Consider the following 17695-nt stretch of genomic DNA (forward strand, 5'->3'; position numbering starts at 1 on the left):
GAGATTAAATTAGGCTCCCTTTGGAGGAAATTAGGATTCTTTAAGACCCTAAATGTAGCTGGATATTAGAGTGGAGGTCTAATCTTAAACCCAATTTAGAGAACATTAGTCTGCCTCTCTTGAGCCCACGTCTCCAATCGTGAAGCAAGGAATTTTCTGCTAATGAAGGCAAAGACTTCAAGCAGAGGTCACTTCAAATCTGCAGGCAGAGGACAGAGGGTTCCTTTTCTGTCTCCATCAGGCAACTTTTGCTGGTGATATTGTTCCCAGGCTTGCTTGACAGCCATCTGCATGGGACACTGCCCTGCATAGGAAGTACAAGAGGGAATGGAAATCTCATTACTGAATGATCCTGTGCTTTCTCAAGATTTGGAAACCGTCAAGGTATTTTCCTTTCTTTATAATGCTGATGTGCTCTTAATTTGAGGCAGTGGATAAGAGAAAGAGAAATTCGTGTAGAGAATTGTTCCTGACCACACTGATTGCTCAGATATTTTGCCTTCTATTTTCTTTGTGATTAATTGGATGAGGGAAGGATCACGTAGCTTAATAGCATCCAGGGCAAATATTTGCCAGACACCAAAATGGGAATGATAATCCCTGCCCTGATTACGACAATGGTTGTCACAGGATTTGATAATTTAATAAGAGAAGTTCAGATAATTAGGATGTAAAGTACAAACATCAAAAGGGACAAAACATTCCCATCTATTTGCATCATGAATCACAGCATCCTGAAAACCTTTGGAGCAAAAGCCTTCACTTTCAGGAACCAGAGGGGTGTGTAGGAGAGAGAGAGAGAGTGAAGGGATGGAGGGAGGGAGAGAGAGAGGGAGGGATGAAAAGAGAGGAAATATTTAGGGAGCAAGGCTGCATGTAAACCCATGAAAGCATTTTGCAAATCCTAAATTAGTAATAATTTCTATAACACATTAATTTTTCTTTAACCGGCCTTGGGCACCTAGAATAATTTTAGTGTCTTACTCCCCTGCATTTCAGTGAGATGCTTGTAAATTCATTTTGCCTTATTATGGATAATATGCATGCCAGGAGGGAATTTACTTTTTAACTGCGGTTGGTCTTCCATTCAAAATTGTAATGCCGCTCTGATTTTATGGGCCATGAAATACAGTTTCCACAACCACCTCCTGACTCTCTCAGCCTCACTTACACTACTGGTCCATTTTTTTCTTGTTGGACATCAAAGAATACAGTTTTAAACCAAGATGTTGCCTTCTCTTACATGTTTAAGGAAAAATAATATTTCTTAAGCCTTTACTCATTGACATAGCTTCCATATTCTCCATATATACAACTACCATTTGTAGAGTATTTGCAATGTGCCAGGCAGCACACTGAAAATTTGCAAAATTATTTCTTTAAATTGGCGCAGTTTGGGGCAGTAGTCATCATAAGACTTAACTTACAAAGGAAGAAGAAACAAAGGGTGAAAGAGTTTAAACAAGAGTTTGAAAGTGGCAGATAATGGCTTCTAATAATGGTCTAGCTACTTCTCATTAACACCTTTCCATGCTGTCTCCTCTTACAATAAACCTCTTTCATGTACAGTTACAGGCTCTAATTTCTCATTTTATATATTTTTTAAATTTCATAATTCATGGTTACTGGAACTTGAAATCTCATATTTTCCTAAAAGAATTACTGAGGTAAATTTGTCCATAAATTCGTCTTTAGCTATATAAGAATAATTTATACCCAAATTTTTCCCTGTAGCTGAAAATCCACATAACTATTCATTAATTCTCATTATAATTAATGTAAAAATGCAGTGTTACTATTAATGGATGTAATTACATACTGTAGATAACTGTAAACTCTATCATTATACTAATGAAATGTAAAACAGTCTCAAAGCAACTAGGAACTTGATAGCAGCTGAAACATCAGGTAACAGCATTTCAGCAGTTATTGGAGACTGGCATAATGCTTGTAATATATTTGGGAACCAGTTCTGTGCCAAATACAGGTGATATTTTTAAAAGATTAAATACAGTATTGAAACAGATACGTAAGGGAGTACACCATGCGGAGTTTTACCTCAAAATACTCAGGGGGGAAAAAAGAAAAGAATCATTATGGGGCAATATAAGGTTAAGTGCTACAGGGTAGGTTGCCAATAGATCCTTCCTTAAATAAGCTAACATCAGAGTTTTTCTTTTAAATGATTTCAAACCCTAAGTAACTGCAACAGTGTCTGCCTCCTGCTGTGGTATATAAATGCTTTTGTTTAGGGACAGCTCTGGTGGCCATACCTCTCCAAACTCCTCTCCTCTTTGATTCTTTGCCTTTTTGGCAGGATCCTCCTTCAGATCTGGAACAGCTTACACATTCACTGGGGTCTCTGCACAAACACCCCCTCTTCCAAGAGGATACTGGCCTCCCTTGACTACTCTATCTAAACTTCCCTCCCTCCCCTCATCACTCTCACTACATTCAACCTCACTTTTTGTTTTCTTTGTTGTTGCTATTGTTGTTGTTGTTTTTAGAGAGAGGGCCTTGCTCTTTCTGTCACCCAGGTTGGAGGGAAGTGGCACAGTCATAGCTCACTGTGACCTTGCCCTCCTGGGCTCAAGTGATCCTCCTCTCCCAGGAGATTATAGGTGCCTGCCACCAAGCCCAGCCCTTTTTGTTTTCTTTAAGTCATTTCATTTTACTTTGTTTTTCATTTGTTTGTTTATTTATTTTCTGTAACCTGTGCTTGACTGAAAGCCCCATGATGACAGAGACCATGTTGGTCTTCTCACCTAAACATGCCCAGCCTTTGGCACAGTGGCTGGATCATAATGAAATTAACAAATACTTTCATTTTTTTTTTCTGTTAGAATGAATGGATGAATTAATGATCCATTAGTTATTCCCTCTTACTGAGAAAATGATGCCGAGTCAAAGGCCAATTCCTCTCCATCTTCTCTGGACTATAACCTCTCTCCACCTCTTCTATGTTGCTCAGGGATTTTGATCCTACAGTTTGGCCATCCCTCTCAATCTCCAGTCATCAAATTCTCTTTATTTACTGGTCTATCCTAAATAACATAGGGCATGATCCCATTTCTCTAATATTTATATATACAAATATAAACATTAAAAATGTTATCCTATGGTCCCATATATTTTTATAAACTGTTATCTGAAGAAATTTGCTTCTGAAGGTAAGCTAAAATATGTATATAACTACTGTCTCTATTTCCTAAGATCCCATTTTTTTCTTTCATCCCCTTATTTGGTTTAATCTACTTGATTCAATCCAGTCTACCGCTCTGACTATGGATTGCAAGGGTCACTAGGGGCAAATTCAATAGATATTTTGCATCTGCACCTCATTAGATTACTCAGGTTTTTTCGCCAAGTAGACCTTTTCTTTTTTTTTTTTTTTTTTTTTTTTTTTTGAGGCGGAGTCTTGCTCTGCCATCCAGGCTGGAGTGCAGTGGCGCGATCTCATTTCACTGCAACCTCCTCCTCCCGCATTCACACCGTTCTCCTGCCTCAGCCTCCTGAGTAGCTGGGACTACAGGCGCCCGCCACCACGCCCGTCTCATTTTCTTTGTATTTTTAGTAGAGAGGGGTTTCACCGTGTTAGCCAGGATAATCTGGATCTCCTGACCTCGTGATCCGCCCGCCTCAGCCTCCCAAAGGGCTGGGATTACAGGCGTGAGACACCGCGCCCGGCCAAGTAGACCACTCTTCAAACATTTCTTTCCTCTCTGGGCCTCCAGAACAGCCCTTTCCCTGGGGCTTCCTTCCACATGTCTGAACTCTTTCCTAGTTTGTTTGCGATCGTCTCTTCTACTATAATTCTTCCTCAGTACAGTATCTGGACCTTCTTTCCTTCTCTCTCTCTCTCTCTTTTACACAGTAACCAATTTATTTTTATTAAAGGTCTTCACATAATACACTAAACGTTTTTCAAATGTTATTATAATGACCACTTTTAATGGCTATATATAATTGGATGAGCTAAGCTAAAGCAAGTTTGGGAGATGGCACGTATTTTTGCTTTCACTTGTGATTACTTTATTCTAAGGACAAATTTTTAAGAGGTAATAGTACTTACAGCTATTATTATTGAATTCCTTCTGTGTTGTAGACTCTATACTAAATGCATTACAGAGACTTAAAACAGTGGGAATCAAAGTGTGTATAATTATCCTGTATTTTGCTCAGTTAAATAAGTAGCATCTGGAGTTTGAACTCAAGACTGCCTGATCCCAAAGGATGATTTTTATACTATGCCCCATTACTAACATTTTGAATGGCAGCAGTAAGGAAATTTGAGGAACAATATGGGACATGCATTCCAGATGACATAGAAGCAGACAGATTCTAGAAAATTATCTTACAAATAATCGTTTCCTGATTTAGGCATAAAAAATACTTTTTGAAAATAATGATTTTCAAATAGTAAAATAAATTAAGAGAAGACAAAAGTAAAAGAAATAAAAATGAACTTTTGTATAACTGTCATTTTCAAATTAAAAATGGCTGTCATGACTTTCATATGACTCTAAAAGTAATAAATATATCATCTATGTGAATGAAAATCCAATAGGGCACAGAGACGTTAATATTGTTTATAATAATGGTAGGCTTAATCTACATATGATATTTTGTAATATGCTTTTTAAAATTAATGCATGATATAAAACTTTTCATATCAATAACTATATGACCACATAATCTTCTCATTATACAAACATACCGTACTCTTTTGCTATTTGCACCATTTTTTTCTTTTTGCTATTGTAAACAATGCTGTGATTAGCATCCTTTAAACATGTCCTTGTGAGCCTATCCATTAATTTACTTAGGATAAATTTTTAGCAGTAAAATTACAAGTTCAAACAATATGCTCTTAATTAAAACGGTACATTTCTTACTTAAAGTGAAGAATAAAACACCTAAAGCAATGGCAACAAAAGCCAACATTGACAAATGGGATCTAATTAAACTAAAGAGCTTCTGCACAGCAAAATAGACTATCATCAGAGTGACTAGGCAACCTACAGAATGGGAGAAAATTTTTGCAAACTATCCATCTGACAAGGAACTAATATCTAGAATCTACAAAGAACTTAACCAAATTTTCAATAAAAAAAGAACAATTCCATCAAAAAGTGGGCAAAGGATATGAACAGACACATCTTAAAAGAAGACATTTATGTGGTCAACAAACATAAGAAAAAAGCTCATCATCAATGGTCATCAGAGAAATGCAAATCAAAACTACAATGAGATATCATCTCATGCCAGTTAGAATGGTGACCATTAAAAAGTCAGGAAACAACAGATGCTGGATAGGATATGGAGAAAAAGGAAGGCTTTTACACTGTTGGTGGGAGTGTAAATTAGTTCAGCCATTGTGGAAGACAGTGTGGCGATTCCTTAAGGATCTAGAACAACCAGAAATACCATTTAACCCAACAATCCCATTACTGGGTATATACCCCAAGGATTATAAATCCTTCTACTACAAAGACACATGCACACGTATGTTTATTGCAGCACTGTTCACAATAGCAAAGACTTGGAACCAACCCAAATGCCCATCAGTGATAGACTGGATAAAGAAAATGTGGCACATATATACCGTAGAATACTATGAAGCCATAAAAAAGGATGAGTTCATGTCCTCTGCAGGGACATGGATGAAGTTGGAAACCATCATTCTCAGCAAACTAACACAGGAACAGAGAACCAAACGCCAGATGTTCTCACTCATAAGTGGGAGTTGAATAATGAGAACACATGGACTCAGGGAGGGGAACATCACACACCAGGCTTGTTGTGGGGTGGGCTGCTAGGGGAGGGATAGCATTAGGAGAAATACCTAATGTAGATGACCGGTTGATGGGTGCAACAAACCACGATGGCACATGTATACCTGTGTAACAATCCTGCACATTCTGCACATCTATCCCAGAACTTTAAGTAGTTTTTTTAAAAAAAAAAAGAAATACAAATGTCCAGGAAATACGAAAATATATTGGACTTCTCTCTCTTCTTTTTATCTTTTATTTTAAGTTCAGTGGTACATGTGTGGGTTTGTTACATAGGTAAACATGTGTCTTGGGAGTTTGCTGTACAGGTTATTTCATCACCCAAGTATGAAGCTTAGTACCCAATAGTTACCTTAATTTCTATGTGAATTCACTCATTAAAAAATAACAGCTAGAATTCTATTTCCAGGAGAAAATGTTTTTGTTTCTGGCCTTGTCTCTCCATTCGCTTTTTCCATATCAGTACTTACAGTCATCTTGCCATGAAGATATGACCACCCAAGTGAATAACAATGAAAATTGATATTTGCCACAATGTTCTACAAGATCCCGTATGATTTTTCCACTATCTCTCTCTCCAACTATATCTCATGTTAAATTTCCTTTCTCCCACTGCAACCTGACAACAATTTAATTTTTTCCAAATTAGTCAAGCTCTTTTCCAGCATGCGGATCATCTGCCCTGTGATCTGATGTTAACTCTCTTTATTTCTCTCCTGACCTGGCTAATTTTTTTTTTTTTGTCCTTTAAATGTTAGCTTAAATTCCTTTTCTTTTTAATTTGAGGACCTCCTGCCTAACTCAGTGAAATTAGGCTCCTTTAATATTTCCTTTCATAGAACATCAAAATGTTTCCTCACAGTAGTTCAGATATCTTTATTTCTTATAGTGTCTCTGTATGATTTAGAAAAATATTTCTCCCCCAAAAGATGCATTGAAAAATGTCAAGGACACCCAATAAGCGTTTGCTGAATAAGCAACTCTATGACCCGAGTTTGTGAAAAGATTGAGATTATTTTTTTCTTCCTTTTTTCACAGTAGACAGGTATACAGTCTTTCAGCACCAAGTGTGTAAGGAGAGGATGATTTCACACACTTGCTAAATCCCCTTCTATGAATGATAATTTAATAGTCTATTATCTCCTGGTATCATTGCCTGAAAAACATGCTTTCTTTTCTTTCCAGGTGTATTCAGGAAACATAATTTTGCCCCTATAGTTGAGGACAAGCATATATTCAAAATCTCTGGAAAACATGAGGTTGCATTTGGTTATTATCTATGTCATAAGTGTAAGAGGTATTGAGACATTCCAGAATTATATATTGAATTTCATTCTAATGGTTACAAAAAGAATTTTTTTCCAAATGTATGTTTAGGAGAAAGGGTGATGGGGAACATATTGGAAATCTTATTTCTAAACATATCTGTCTTGTGAATATAATAGAGCCTCAGCCTAAAGTGATGCTTCCCAAATTGTTCACAGGGAATGGGAAAAAGCTGGACATGAGCAAAAATAGCAGACTAAGGATTCCATGAAAATTAAGAGATGATTTGATTCTCTTTGAAAGTAGGACTTTATAAGACTTACCGCCACAAGGGATATGATTTGAGAATCTTGCAGCAACACTGTTGGTACAAATAAATGGGATCATGTTTTTGGTCCTGCCTAGAAATGTCATTAGATAGCAATTAACCACTCAAAGGCTGTAAATATCAGCCTTTATAATCAGGAGAAGATATGTGATTTTGATCTATTTGCTTCAGATTTCAGATTCTCGGTTTCTTAATATGTAGAATGATGATAAAAATAACATTTATTTAATTGGCATTGCATAGAAATTTATGAAAATAATATCCCAAAATATCTAATCAATTAACAAAGTTCAATAGTATTTTACTTCCTTTATTCCTGCCTAATTCTTTCTATGTCCTTGTTCTGGCCCCTCATAATCAGTGGACAAAATGAAAGGGCACAATCACCCTTCTTTGCCATAGGTCCTGTCTCCTATTCCACAGATAAAAACTTTAGCTTCCTTTTCAACTTCCAGCAACCACTTATTCTTGTTTTCCAGTCAGGACTAATAATATTAGCTGGTTCCTTTCTGTTGTTAGCTTTGACATTCTGCATACCCTTCTTGGTTTTCCTCAACTATGCCCATACATATGAAATTATATACTCATTAAATCATCCTTAATTTCTTAATTTGAGTGTGCCATATCTTCCTGTCAGGACATTACCCATATCCCCTTTTCCTGCCTTTCTGATCCAATAGGAACAAACTGAACTTTCCTTACCCAATAGTGCAATACAGAGGAGCTATTCTGCAGAAACTGATAAATGAATATTTCAATTCCTCAGATACAAACCTTTTAAAACTCAAAGACCATATTTCTACATCCAAGGGGTCACCCAAGTAGAACCCAGTCATTTTTTTTTAAAGAACTGCACCATCCAATCCTAAAGTGGGAAGCAAAATAGAATGCGTGAGTCACAGCATGGCATCAGAGAAGGTCAGCCCATGAAGGAGTAGCCAACAGACTAGGCCATAAAGTAAATACTCAGAAACAGTGAACATGGAACAATTTCAGGGTGGGATCCCAGAAAGTTATTACTTATCCTTATTAGATTCTTTCATGGGGACCAGGAGAAGACCCTTCGTCTTTCAATATGGCCATGTCATGAACATTTGTGTTATACGTGAGCTGAGTAGTTAGAAGACACCTTCCCAAATCACTTAACTTTGTATTGGTTACCACATTCTCTCCTAATTGATCAGAGGGATTTTAGCAGGCTTGATTTGAGTGATGAGTTGGTGGGGCACAGTGTGGGAAATTGATATAATGATCTTATGTAAACATCTCTGTCTAAATAGGGAGTATGTATCTTAGAAAACAACCTTAAGGACCTCTTCATCATTATCCCACAAGCATATTTGTGAGAGTGTTTATAATGCCTTATTAAGGAATTTGGTGCAGAGTGTGTGCCATCCTTTGACATCAGCCACATTGGATAAAAGAGAAGAGAGTGATCATTTTGCAGCATGATGCAGAATCACTGGTTGCAATCATCATAGTGATTATAAAACCACCCTATTGCTAGAAAAATTGGTTTCTACATTCTTCAATGTAGAATATGCCCGAATATTATCATGTACAAATTTACAAATAATATGAGCCTAACTTACATGTTTGATAGACTATAATAGTCTAGTACTTCATCATTTCAACACGGGACTTTCAGGACCATCCCAAGTTGTAAGAAACATGAAGACATGAAAATGCCTTTTCCCACAGCAAACATTGACAAGATTGTTAAATATTTCTTGCAGGTTTACAGGTCAGTCATACAGTGGCTGTGACAACTGAATACAAAACACCTGCATTCCTGTAAATGTTCTCCCTGATAAGATAGACAAAATGTTATAGAACAAAAACTCTACGTTATTTTGATTGAGAAAAACATTCCAGTATTGTCTTTACTCCATTTAACAAACTTCAAAATCATTTTCCAATTTTCTTTTTCTTTTGTCACAGAAAATGTGATCATATTAAAATGTGCACCTTTTTGAGTGAATAGAAGCTATTCGTACATACAAGCTACAAGGGGTTTCTGAAAAAATGTCAAGCTAATTGTTGTTAAGCCAAACAAAAACATTTCCTTCCACTGTGGTTTACCTGATACATCAAGCAAAATATTGGGAAGTAAGACAAAGTGATGTCAGTGAGAGTAATAATGGAAGATCTGTGACACTGTGTGCTGATTTTTCTCTTCATTCATGATCATTAGCCACACCAACTGTTAATGTCTGTGGAGCCCAGTTTAAGAGCAAGTTTATTTTACAGAGGATAACACTAAACAAGTCACTGTAAGTTAAAGGATTACAATCTAAGGACTGTGTCACATAAATCTTTGTTTTCCTGAAAGTACTTAATCATTTCCATGTTCAATAAACATGACAAATAAATGCTTACTTGGAATTGAGTTTCTATTTTATTCTTTCCCCCCCACCCCCAATAGCCATTGTTATCTAAAGACAATATAGATGTTGAACTGGTTTGATTCTTTTTCACCTCCAACATATTAACCTTTTAGGACTATTTTCTTCATTTGTAAAATAACTCACTCAATACACTTTGCCACTTTTACGAGAAGGCTGCTTAACTCCTGGGGTTTTAGCATCTGATCTCTGTGCCCAATACTGTGAAGAGAATCTAAGTATAAATATAGTGTCTGTAGTTAGGTACTAATAGGAAGAAGGACATTTCTGAGTGTCTTCAGCAAAGGCCATTGAGGGGGAGAATCTTATTTTGACAAAAGGGAAAGGAAAGGATTTGGATGAGTAAGCTAGAGTGAATTACGTTGGCATGGAGGTCATTGATTAATATAGCAAGGCCATTCTTCTCCATCTTGAACCTTAAAACCAGCCTAGAAGTTTCTTTTGAGTAGGATATACACTCCAGGAAAACCTGAAACACCCACAAACTCTACAAGTATATACTGAACCAAATTAAAAACGACTGCAAAGAGCAAAATTCAAATAAGGAAAAATAAATATTCTTGGATATGCATCCTTGACTAGAAGGCCATTTTAAGATCTTGGCCATTTTAAGATGTGATATTTTAGGATGTTTACTTGATAATAGAGATTTCCAAAAATTGACGGAGAAGATTGGAGACAAGTAGACATAGACTACTGCGATAACCTATGTGAACAATCATTGTCTCACAAATGCCCTCTTCTCAATGGGGAACTAAGCCTGAAAAAACAAGCTCAACTTCTTGCACATTGATTTCTCCAGCCATCTGAACTTCCTTGACCTTTTCTTTTTTCTGAATGTCAATTGACAGCTTCCCCACACTTTGCCTCTTCCTTTACATACTGTCATATGTGGTAGGTCACATCATCTAATTATCTCAGTGTGTTAAATTTATCTCTCCAATTAGCTCTGTGTGAACAAGGTCTGTGACTTATCCTACTGCTTTATTCCCAATTACACTCATCACAGAGCTATGTGCAGTGTAGATGCCCAATAAATAGATGGTGATATCCTGAATATAACCCTATTATAAGGAAGAAAATTATATTAGATTTGATCATATCCCTTCACGTCTTAAAAATCCTCAGTTTCTCTATTGATTCTAATAGTAATGTCTATCGATTCCAATAGTGATGCTTAAATTTTATTTACAAAATACATCTATTTACAAAGATAACATTGGTTATTCAGTGAACAAAATCGTAATTAACTAACTATATTTAAGAAATCCAGGAATAAACAGTTTTATTGCAATAAGATTTCTAAGAACGTTTAGTCTGGGTATTTCAACAAATGTGAAATATAACGGAAATCTAAACTTGTACTGAAAATACATATCTAAATCGTATGGGTTCCTGTTCTACACAGCGCAATTTCATAGGCTGGAGTTCCCATTTTAGTCTAGCTTCTTCAGTACATACAAACTTTCACAGTCCGAATACCACCCATCCTCACTGTAATACTTGCTTTCCTATACCAAACACCAAGTCCAAGGAATGTATTATTTATTGATTTTTCTAAGCATACCTAACATTATTTTATTTTTATTTATGTATCAATTTGTTTATTAGAGCTCTAGTGCAAGTAGATCAGCCACTTTTTCTCAGGTGAGCAAAAATAAATATTATTGGATACATATCTTTGTAAAATGTATATTTCTGTGAATTTGTTTTAAATGACTATAGATGTTATTTCATCACAAGTTTTATTCTGCAATTTACATTTTTAATTTGACATTTTTTTCCAGAATGAACACATGCTGGCTTGTGTGCATTTATTTTATTACTTCTAAATACCCCATAGTAACTCTTAGTATTTATTAAGAGGACATAATATCCATTCTCCTAGTGCAGATGCATTCAGTGCCTCTAGCACCTCACTTTAAAAAAAAAAAGGCCTGATCAATAACACTGAACATGTTCGCTTAGGAATCTGTGTAAGAGTTTCTCTTGAATTTACCCCACAATGTGGCATTGTTGGATTACAGAAGAGATACGATGCATGAATCTTCTCAGTCTTAATATTTTCACTAACACTTGACAGTATCCACCTTTTTATACTTGTCCCATAAATTTAGAGTGATAGCTTACTGTTTTACATTTGCATTTTTAAAAGCAAACTACTTTGAGTTTTGGTTCATTTACTTGGGCTTGCCTTTGTACCTGCAGCAGGATTTCCATATCTGATTTTATTGCTCATTTTTTTTTGTGCATTGCCATTGGCTTGTCTTATTTTTTACACCTTGGTGATAAGTTTGTTTTACCTGGTAGTGTAATACTATTGCTTTCTTATCTCTTCACTAGTCTTACTTAAATTTTATGTAAAATTGTAGAGCTCAACAAATACTAAAATCAAATTTAAAAACAAAATATTGAATTGGTTACAAGTTTCTGTTATTATTTAGATTATAATAGAATAAAAATTATACATTGCTAATATAATTGACATCATTAGCATTTTCCTTTCATCAGATAAATCATTCAGATTTAGCGGCATTGCTGAAATACTTGCTTAGTAGTCATAGTTTGTCTATTTACTCTGTTAACTTTCTATGTTTATGACAATATTATCTGTAAATAGTGGCACAGTTCCCCTCTTTTCTATAAAGCTTTAAAACTTTGTTTCTGCTTTAGCATTTCTTTGGATATTGGTGGTAGTCAGGACTTTGAATATTATATTGAACCAAAGCAATGTGGACAGCCTTCCTTTTCTTATTTCCATCTTAAATAAATTTCCCTTACAATTCTCTATTAACTATTTTATTTACTATAAAATTTGGGTTGATTACCCATTATCAATTTAAGGACATTTTCATTTATGCATATTGCTTAATCTTCTGAGGGTTTTTATCTTAAGTAGGTCATGAACTCTATCACACTTTTTAAAAATGCACCTATAGAAATGTTCATATGTATGTATTTTTGTGTTTGATAGTCAATTAACTATTTTATAAGATGACCTTTCTATTCCTAGGACAAACAATATTAAAACAAGAGGTATTACTTATTAATACACTATTAGTTTCTATTGATGTTCTCATAGCAAAAATTGGTGTATCTGTAATTTTCTGGTTTTACTTTATTCCCACCAGATTTTAAGACACACACAATGTATTTTCTAGACTCTGTGTCTTCAGGTCTTCCTGCCTTGCACTTGTGATATCACCTTTGTATGTTCCATCTCTCACCATAATGACCGATTGAATTCTTCATTTTTTTAATGGTGTAGCTCAATAAATATGTTTCTATCTGTAACCTCATTAAGCATTCATTATTGTGAATCAGTATTTTTATGGCAATTTGAAAGTACTAAAACATATATATACACACACACACACAAACACACACACAATGCTATTATTTTAAAAACAAGAGCTGTGTCAAACTACTGCAGAAAACAGTAATCTCTGAAAAAGAAGGATGTCTTTCTATCTTTGTCCAAGCCCCACACATGAAGCACAGGGCTTATAGCATGATAAGTGCATGACAGATTAGATGCATTCTCATCAATAACCTTTTAATATAAGAATTTCTTATACTTACTCTGCATAAGACTTTTCTCTCCAGATGTATATTGCTTCAATTCTATGCACCTAACATTAATTAAGTGCCAAAACCCTAAACTTCCAAACAACCAGATAACTTTATCAGTAAGTAGCAATAAACCAACAAAAATGATTTGTTTGAGTGTGTTTCTTCTGTAATTTTTATCATACCTAAACCACAAAGACCAAATGTTCCTTCTCTTGAGATTTAGTATTCAGTCCAAAGAGAAAGGGTATATCTCAGGAACGCTTTCTGGACAAAGTATTATGTTTATAGAGAAAGCTATATGTGCCTTTTTTTTTCTACTTTTACGTAAGCATACATAAAGGTTTCGGGATATTATCTCATCATTTCCACTAACTATTATTTCCAGTAAGTGAATCCATCATACTTCAGCCAAGAATGAACTAACTTTAGTGGAGCCTTTACATTTTTTCTAATTTCTAGAAAGCTAAAATATATAAAATGATCAGTCTGACCGAACTTTTCTTTCCGAAATGTATCATGTCTCTTGTGACCTTCATTGACTCAGGTATTGATATATAGAAAAAATCAAAATGTAGCTATGTTTTTCAAATGATCCCTGTGATGGTATAAATTTTATATGGCAACTTGACTAGGCCACAGGATGCACAGATGAGACATTATTCCTGGGTGTGTCCATGATGGTGTTTCCAGATAAGGTTAGCAATTGAATCAATGGACTCAGTAAAGTAGATTGCCTTCCCCAGTATACTTAAGCCTCATCTAATACACTGAAGGCATAAAGAACAGGAAGGGGAAATTTGTTGCCTTTTTTTCTGCCTGACTGTTTCAGCTGGAATATCTTATTTCATCTTCTCCTAACTCCAGACTGGCATTTACATCTTATCTCCCCTGGTTCTCGGGCCTTAGGACTCAGACAGAACTGCAATACTGGTTTTCCTCCAGCTTGCAGACAACAGATCGTAGGAGTTCTCAGCCACCATAATCTCATGAGCCAATTCCTGCTAAAAGCTCCTCTCTCTCACCAAATGGCTCTGTGTCTCTGAAGAACCCTGACTAAGACAGTCCCTAGCACACTCCATGTAAGAATTTCTATAAGACTCTGATTTCTGTTATCCTTTTCTGTTGTCCATTAGTAGAGAAGTTAGGATGTCAGCCTTTGATAAACAAATTCACTTCTTGTCTTCCTAAATTTTGTCATTGGCCCCACGAATTACATAGTCGTTCAAGCCAAAAATTCTGGGAGTTATTTTTAGATTCCATCTTTGTTTTGAGCATGTAATTGAACTACCATTACTACCAATTTTATATCCAAAATATATGTGAATTCTGGGTATTCCTTCTATCTGTATTACCACTCCATAAAGTCAAGATAATATGTTCCTTGGCTTATGATAAAAACCTTCTATCTGGGTTTCCTACTTTCATTCATGTCTACTACAATGTGATTTTCATATAAGAGTCAGACTGATTATTTTAAAAATATAAATCAGATCATATCATCCCCCTGCTTTTGGATCCCTTCAATTGCCTTCTCTTTTACATGAAGTAAACATGAGCTCCTTATCTTGGTTGACAAAAGCCTGGATAATATGGTCTCTGCCCAGGTTTCCACATCTGTTGCATCTCTTTCACCTTTATCCACTATAATCTGGACTTCATATTCTTTCTTGTATATGCAACTGATTCAGTCTAGGAGAACAACTAACATAAGCATTCCCAAACTCTTTACTATGATTTTCCTTGATTAAAAAAACTTCACTTGGCAACTCAAATATCATTCTGTCCACTGTAAGTAAAACATTTCATTTCTCATCCATCTATGTTGTTCTATCATATCAAATTTTTTTTTGTATTTCTATTTATTTACATTTCTTCCATATTACAGTTCTTTGGGAAAAAAATCTCTTTTGTCCTATTCAATGCTGTATTCCCAGCACTCAAATGAATGGGAATTCTTTGGTACATATTTCTTAAATAAATAAGGATACTGATTGTTTTCGTAACTTGGAGAATTTCATACATTGAGAAACACAATAATGAAGCCCATTGAGAGATCCCTTCACATCACCATTTATTTTCAGGTGTCAGGACCTCAAGCTAGCCTTACTTTTTGATACTCCCTGTCTGAAGATTTGCTTCCCTCCAAGACTCATTCTAACACAGCCTCAAGAAAGATATCTTGCCTTTGCAGACTTAGATAAATATTCTTTCTCTGTGCTTTAAAAACACTGCTTAGTTCTTCCACAGGATAGCCAAATCAAATGTTTTATCATTTATTTGCTTTTATAGTTTATCCAGTTTAACTCCATGTCTTGAAAGGCAAGAGAATTGTGTTGGGTATATCCTTTTTCTGTTACTAGCCTAGTACCTAGTATGTATTTTATATAAAAGGATTTTTATGTTTAAAGGTCTTTTTTAAAGTTTATTTGCAATATCATTATTTATAAATAATTATTATTTATAAATTTTGGCTCTAACATTGAGCCAAAAACATCCATTCACATACTCAACAATCAGACTTGACAAAGATGACATAGCTCTCAAACTTTAGAGGTTAAGAAAATTTAGAAAACCATTAGACATATTTGTAGTCAAAGCAGAACAGTATTAGAAAGGGGGAGGGTGATCCCAATGACTCCTAAATAGTTATGTTCCATCTTAGAGCATAATTGTTAAAATCTTCCTCTTATTTATGAGGAATCATAGGATGGCCTGGAGTTCTTTGCATGTACAGAAGAAATCCCAAGACATTAACATTTGGCTTTGGTGACCTCTCATTTCCTTTTCTGGTCCTGACCTCTGAGTTCATTGAAGCCATGGTTTTCCACAGTCTTTCTCTTCAGACAGCATCTTGTGACATTCCTCCTAGCAACCCTCTTCTGTAATCTGTGGATAATAATAGAAATATCTATTATCTATTAGTAGGGATACTTGCAAGAAATAATACTTGCATTCAAGATGTGAATTAGATGGTGGCAGGTAACTCAAATTGGGGAAATACTACAGAAAGGCACCATTTTCTCCAGCAAATGCCTACTAACCTTGAGACCTAGATGCAACTTCCACACACAAAGGAAGGAAGAGAATACATACAAAATCACTTACAACATTACAACTCAGGAGATGACCCCAAATACCAGCATGTAATTTCTGTTTCTCTCACATATTTGATGTGTATTTTAACCCTGAAAATTCCTTATAATGTTTCCGAACCTCATTTTTCCTATCCATAAAACACTACAATTTGGCAAACCTAGAAGTCCTATGAGCACCTAATTTCTGGATCTTTCTGAATGTCCAAAAATGTGCCATTGGTGCTTTTTATAATTTTCCCTTTTAGTATTTGGAAAAGCTGTGATTTCTGTTGCACCCATTCTTGAGTTCCCATCTTTTTGGAAAATTTCACCATGACGCCTTCTTGAGTCTTCCCATATGGGGTCCCTTACTTCCTCCTCAGTACTTCCATACCACTATATATAACTTAGTTTCTATTATCATCAAAAGTCTCATATTATAATTACAGAGAGAACTGTTTAGTTGAAAGTTAAGGGGTGTTAGTGTCAGACCAACCAAACTTAAACCCAGACTCAAATAGTATTTATCCATAGGAAAAAAAAAAATCAACAATTAGTTCTTATGAGATTGATTAGGTACATTTTATAAATAAAGAAAAAAACTTTGAGAATGCTGCTGTATTTAATATTTCTGTATCAACCATGTAGCTTAATTTCTGTACTGATAGATACTCAATAAATGTGGCAGACAAAATTCTTGTTCCTCAGATAGCCCATCAAGTCAGGAAATTTTTAAATTTTATGTCCTCCATAACACTAGGTCTGTGCTCAAAATACTAGGACTAGAATATCTTCAATATCAACAGTATACCATGTAATCCATAAATTTGTGTTGACTAAAAATACAATGATAATAAATGTATTTTTAAATGATAGATCATAAAGACATGCTCTTCTACAATTTTCATAAGAAGCAATAATTACAAGGACAAAAAATACATTCAACACTGTTTGGCTAACTGAGTAACAGTGCAAAGACACTTTTTATGGCAAATAAAACAGTATTGAAATTGAAAAAAGTATAGAAAAGTATTTCCTGCAAAATATATTCTACACTTATTTTTCCCACAAAAAAATACAATGACATTTAAAAAGTCTAAGTACAGCCTCACAATGTGACATATTTAATTCTAAGCCCAGGTATTATGAGCCGTTATTCTGTTCGCAAATAAAAACCTGCTTTTAAAACCCTTTACCCTCAATTCAATTTCTTTCAAATTCAAGGTTAGATTCATGAAAAAAGAGGGCCACAAT

At 35.1% G+C, this 17695-nt stretch overlaps 1 protein-coding gene across 2 annotated transcripts in view; it reads right to left on the reverse strand.

Annotated features, from left to right (window-relative positions):
- Positions 1–202: 202 nt before the first annotated feature.
- Positions 203–17695, reverse strand: part of CDH8 (cadherin 8) — a 417595-nt gene continuing 400102 nt past the window's right edge. The window contains exons 13-14 of one of the 2 annotated variants that reach the window (XM_007993552.3): positions 16165–16253; positions 203–304 (exon numbers count right to left, since the gene is read on the reverse strand). In XM_007993552.3, the coding sequence (XP_007991743.1) occupies positions 16207–16253 (47 nt within the window). In that variant the 3' untranslated portion in view covers positions 203–304; positions 16165–16206. Of the gene's footprint in view, positions 305–9646; positions 16254–17695 lie in introns of those variants that run through there. The other variant, XM_007993550.3, reaches the window with a different exon arrangement.

Source organism: Chlorocebus sabaeus, chromosome 5, assembly GCF_047675955.1.
Source record: "Chlorocebus sabaeus isolate Y175 chromosome 5, mChlSab1.0.hap1, whole genome shotgun sequence".
NCBI classification, from domain to species: domain Eukaryota; kingdom Metazoa; phylum Chordata; class Mammalia; order Primates; family Cercopithecidae; genus Chlorocebus; species Chlorocebus sabaeus.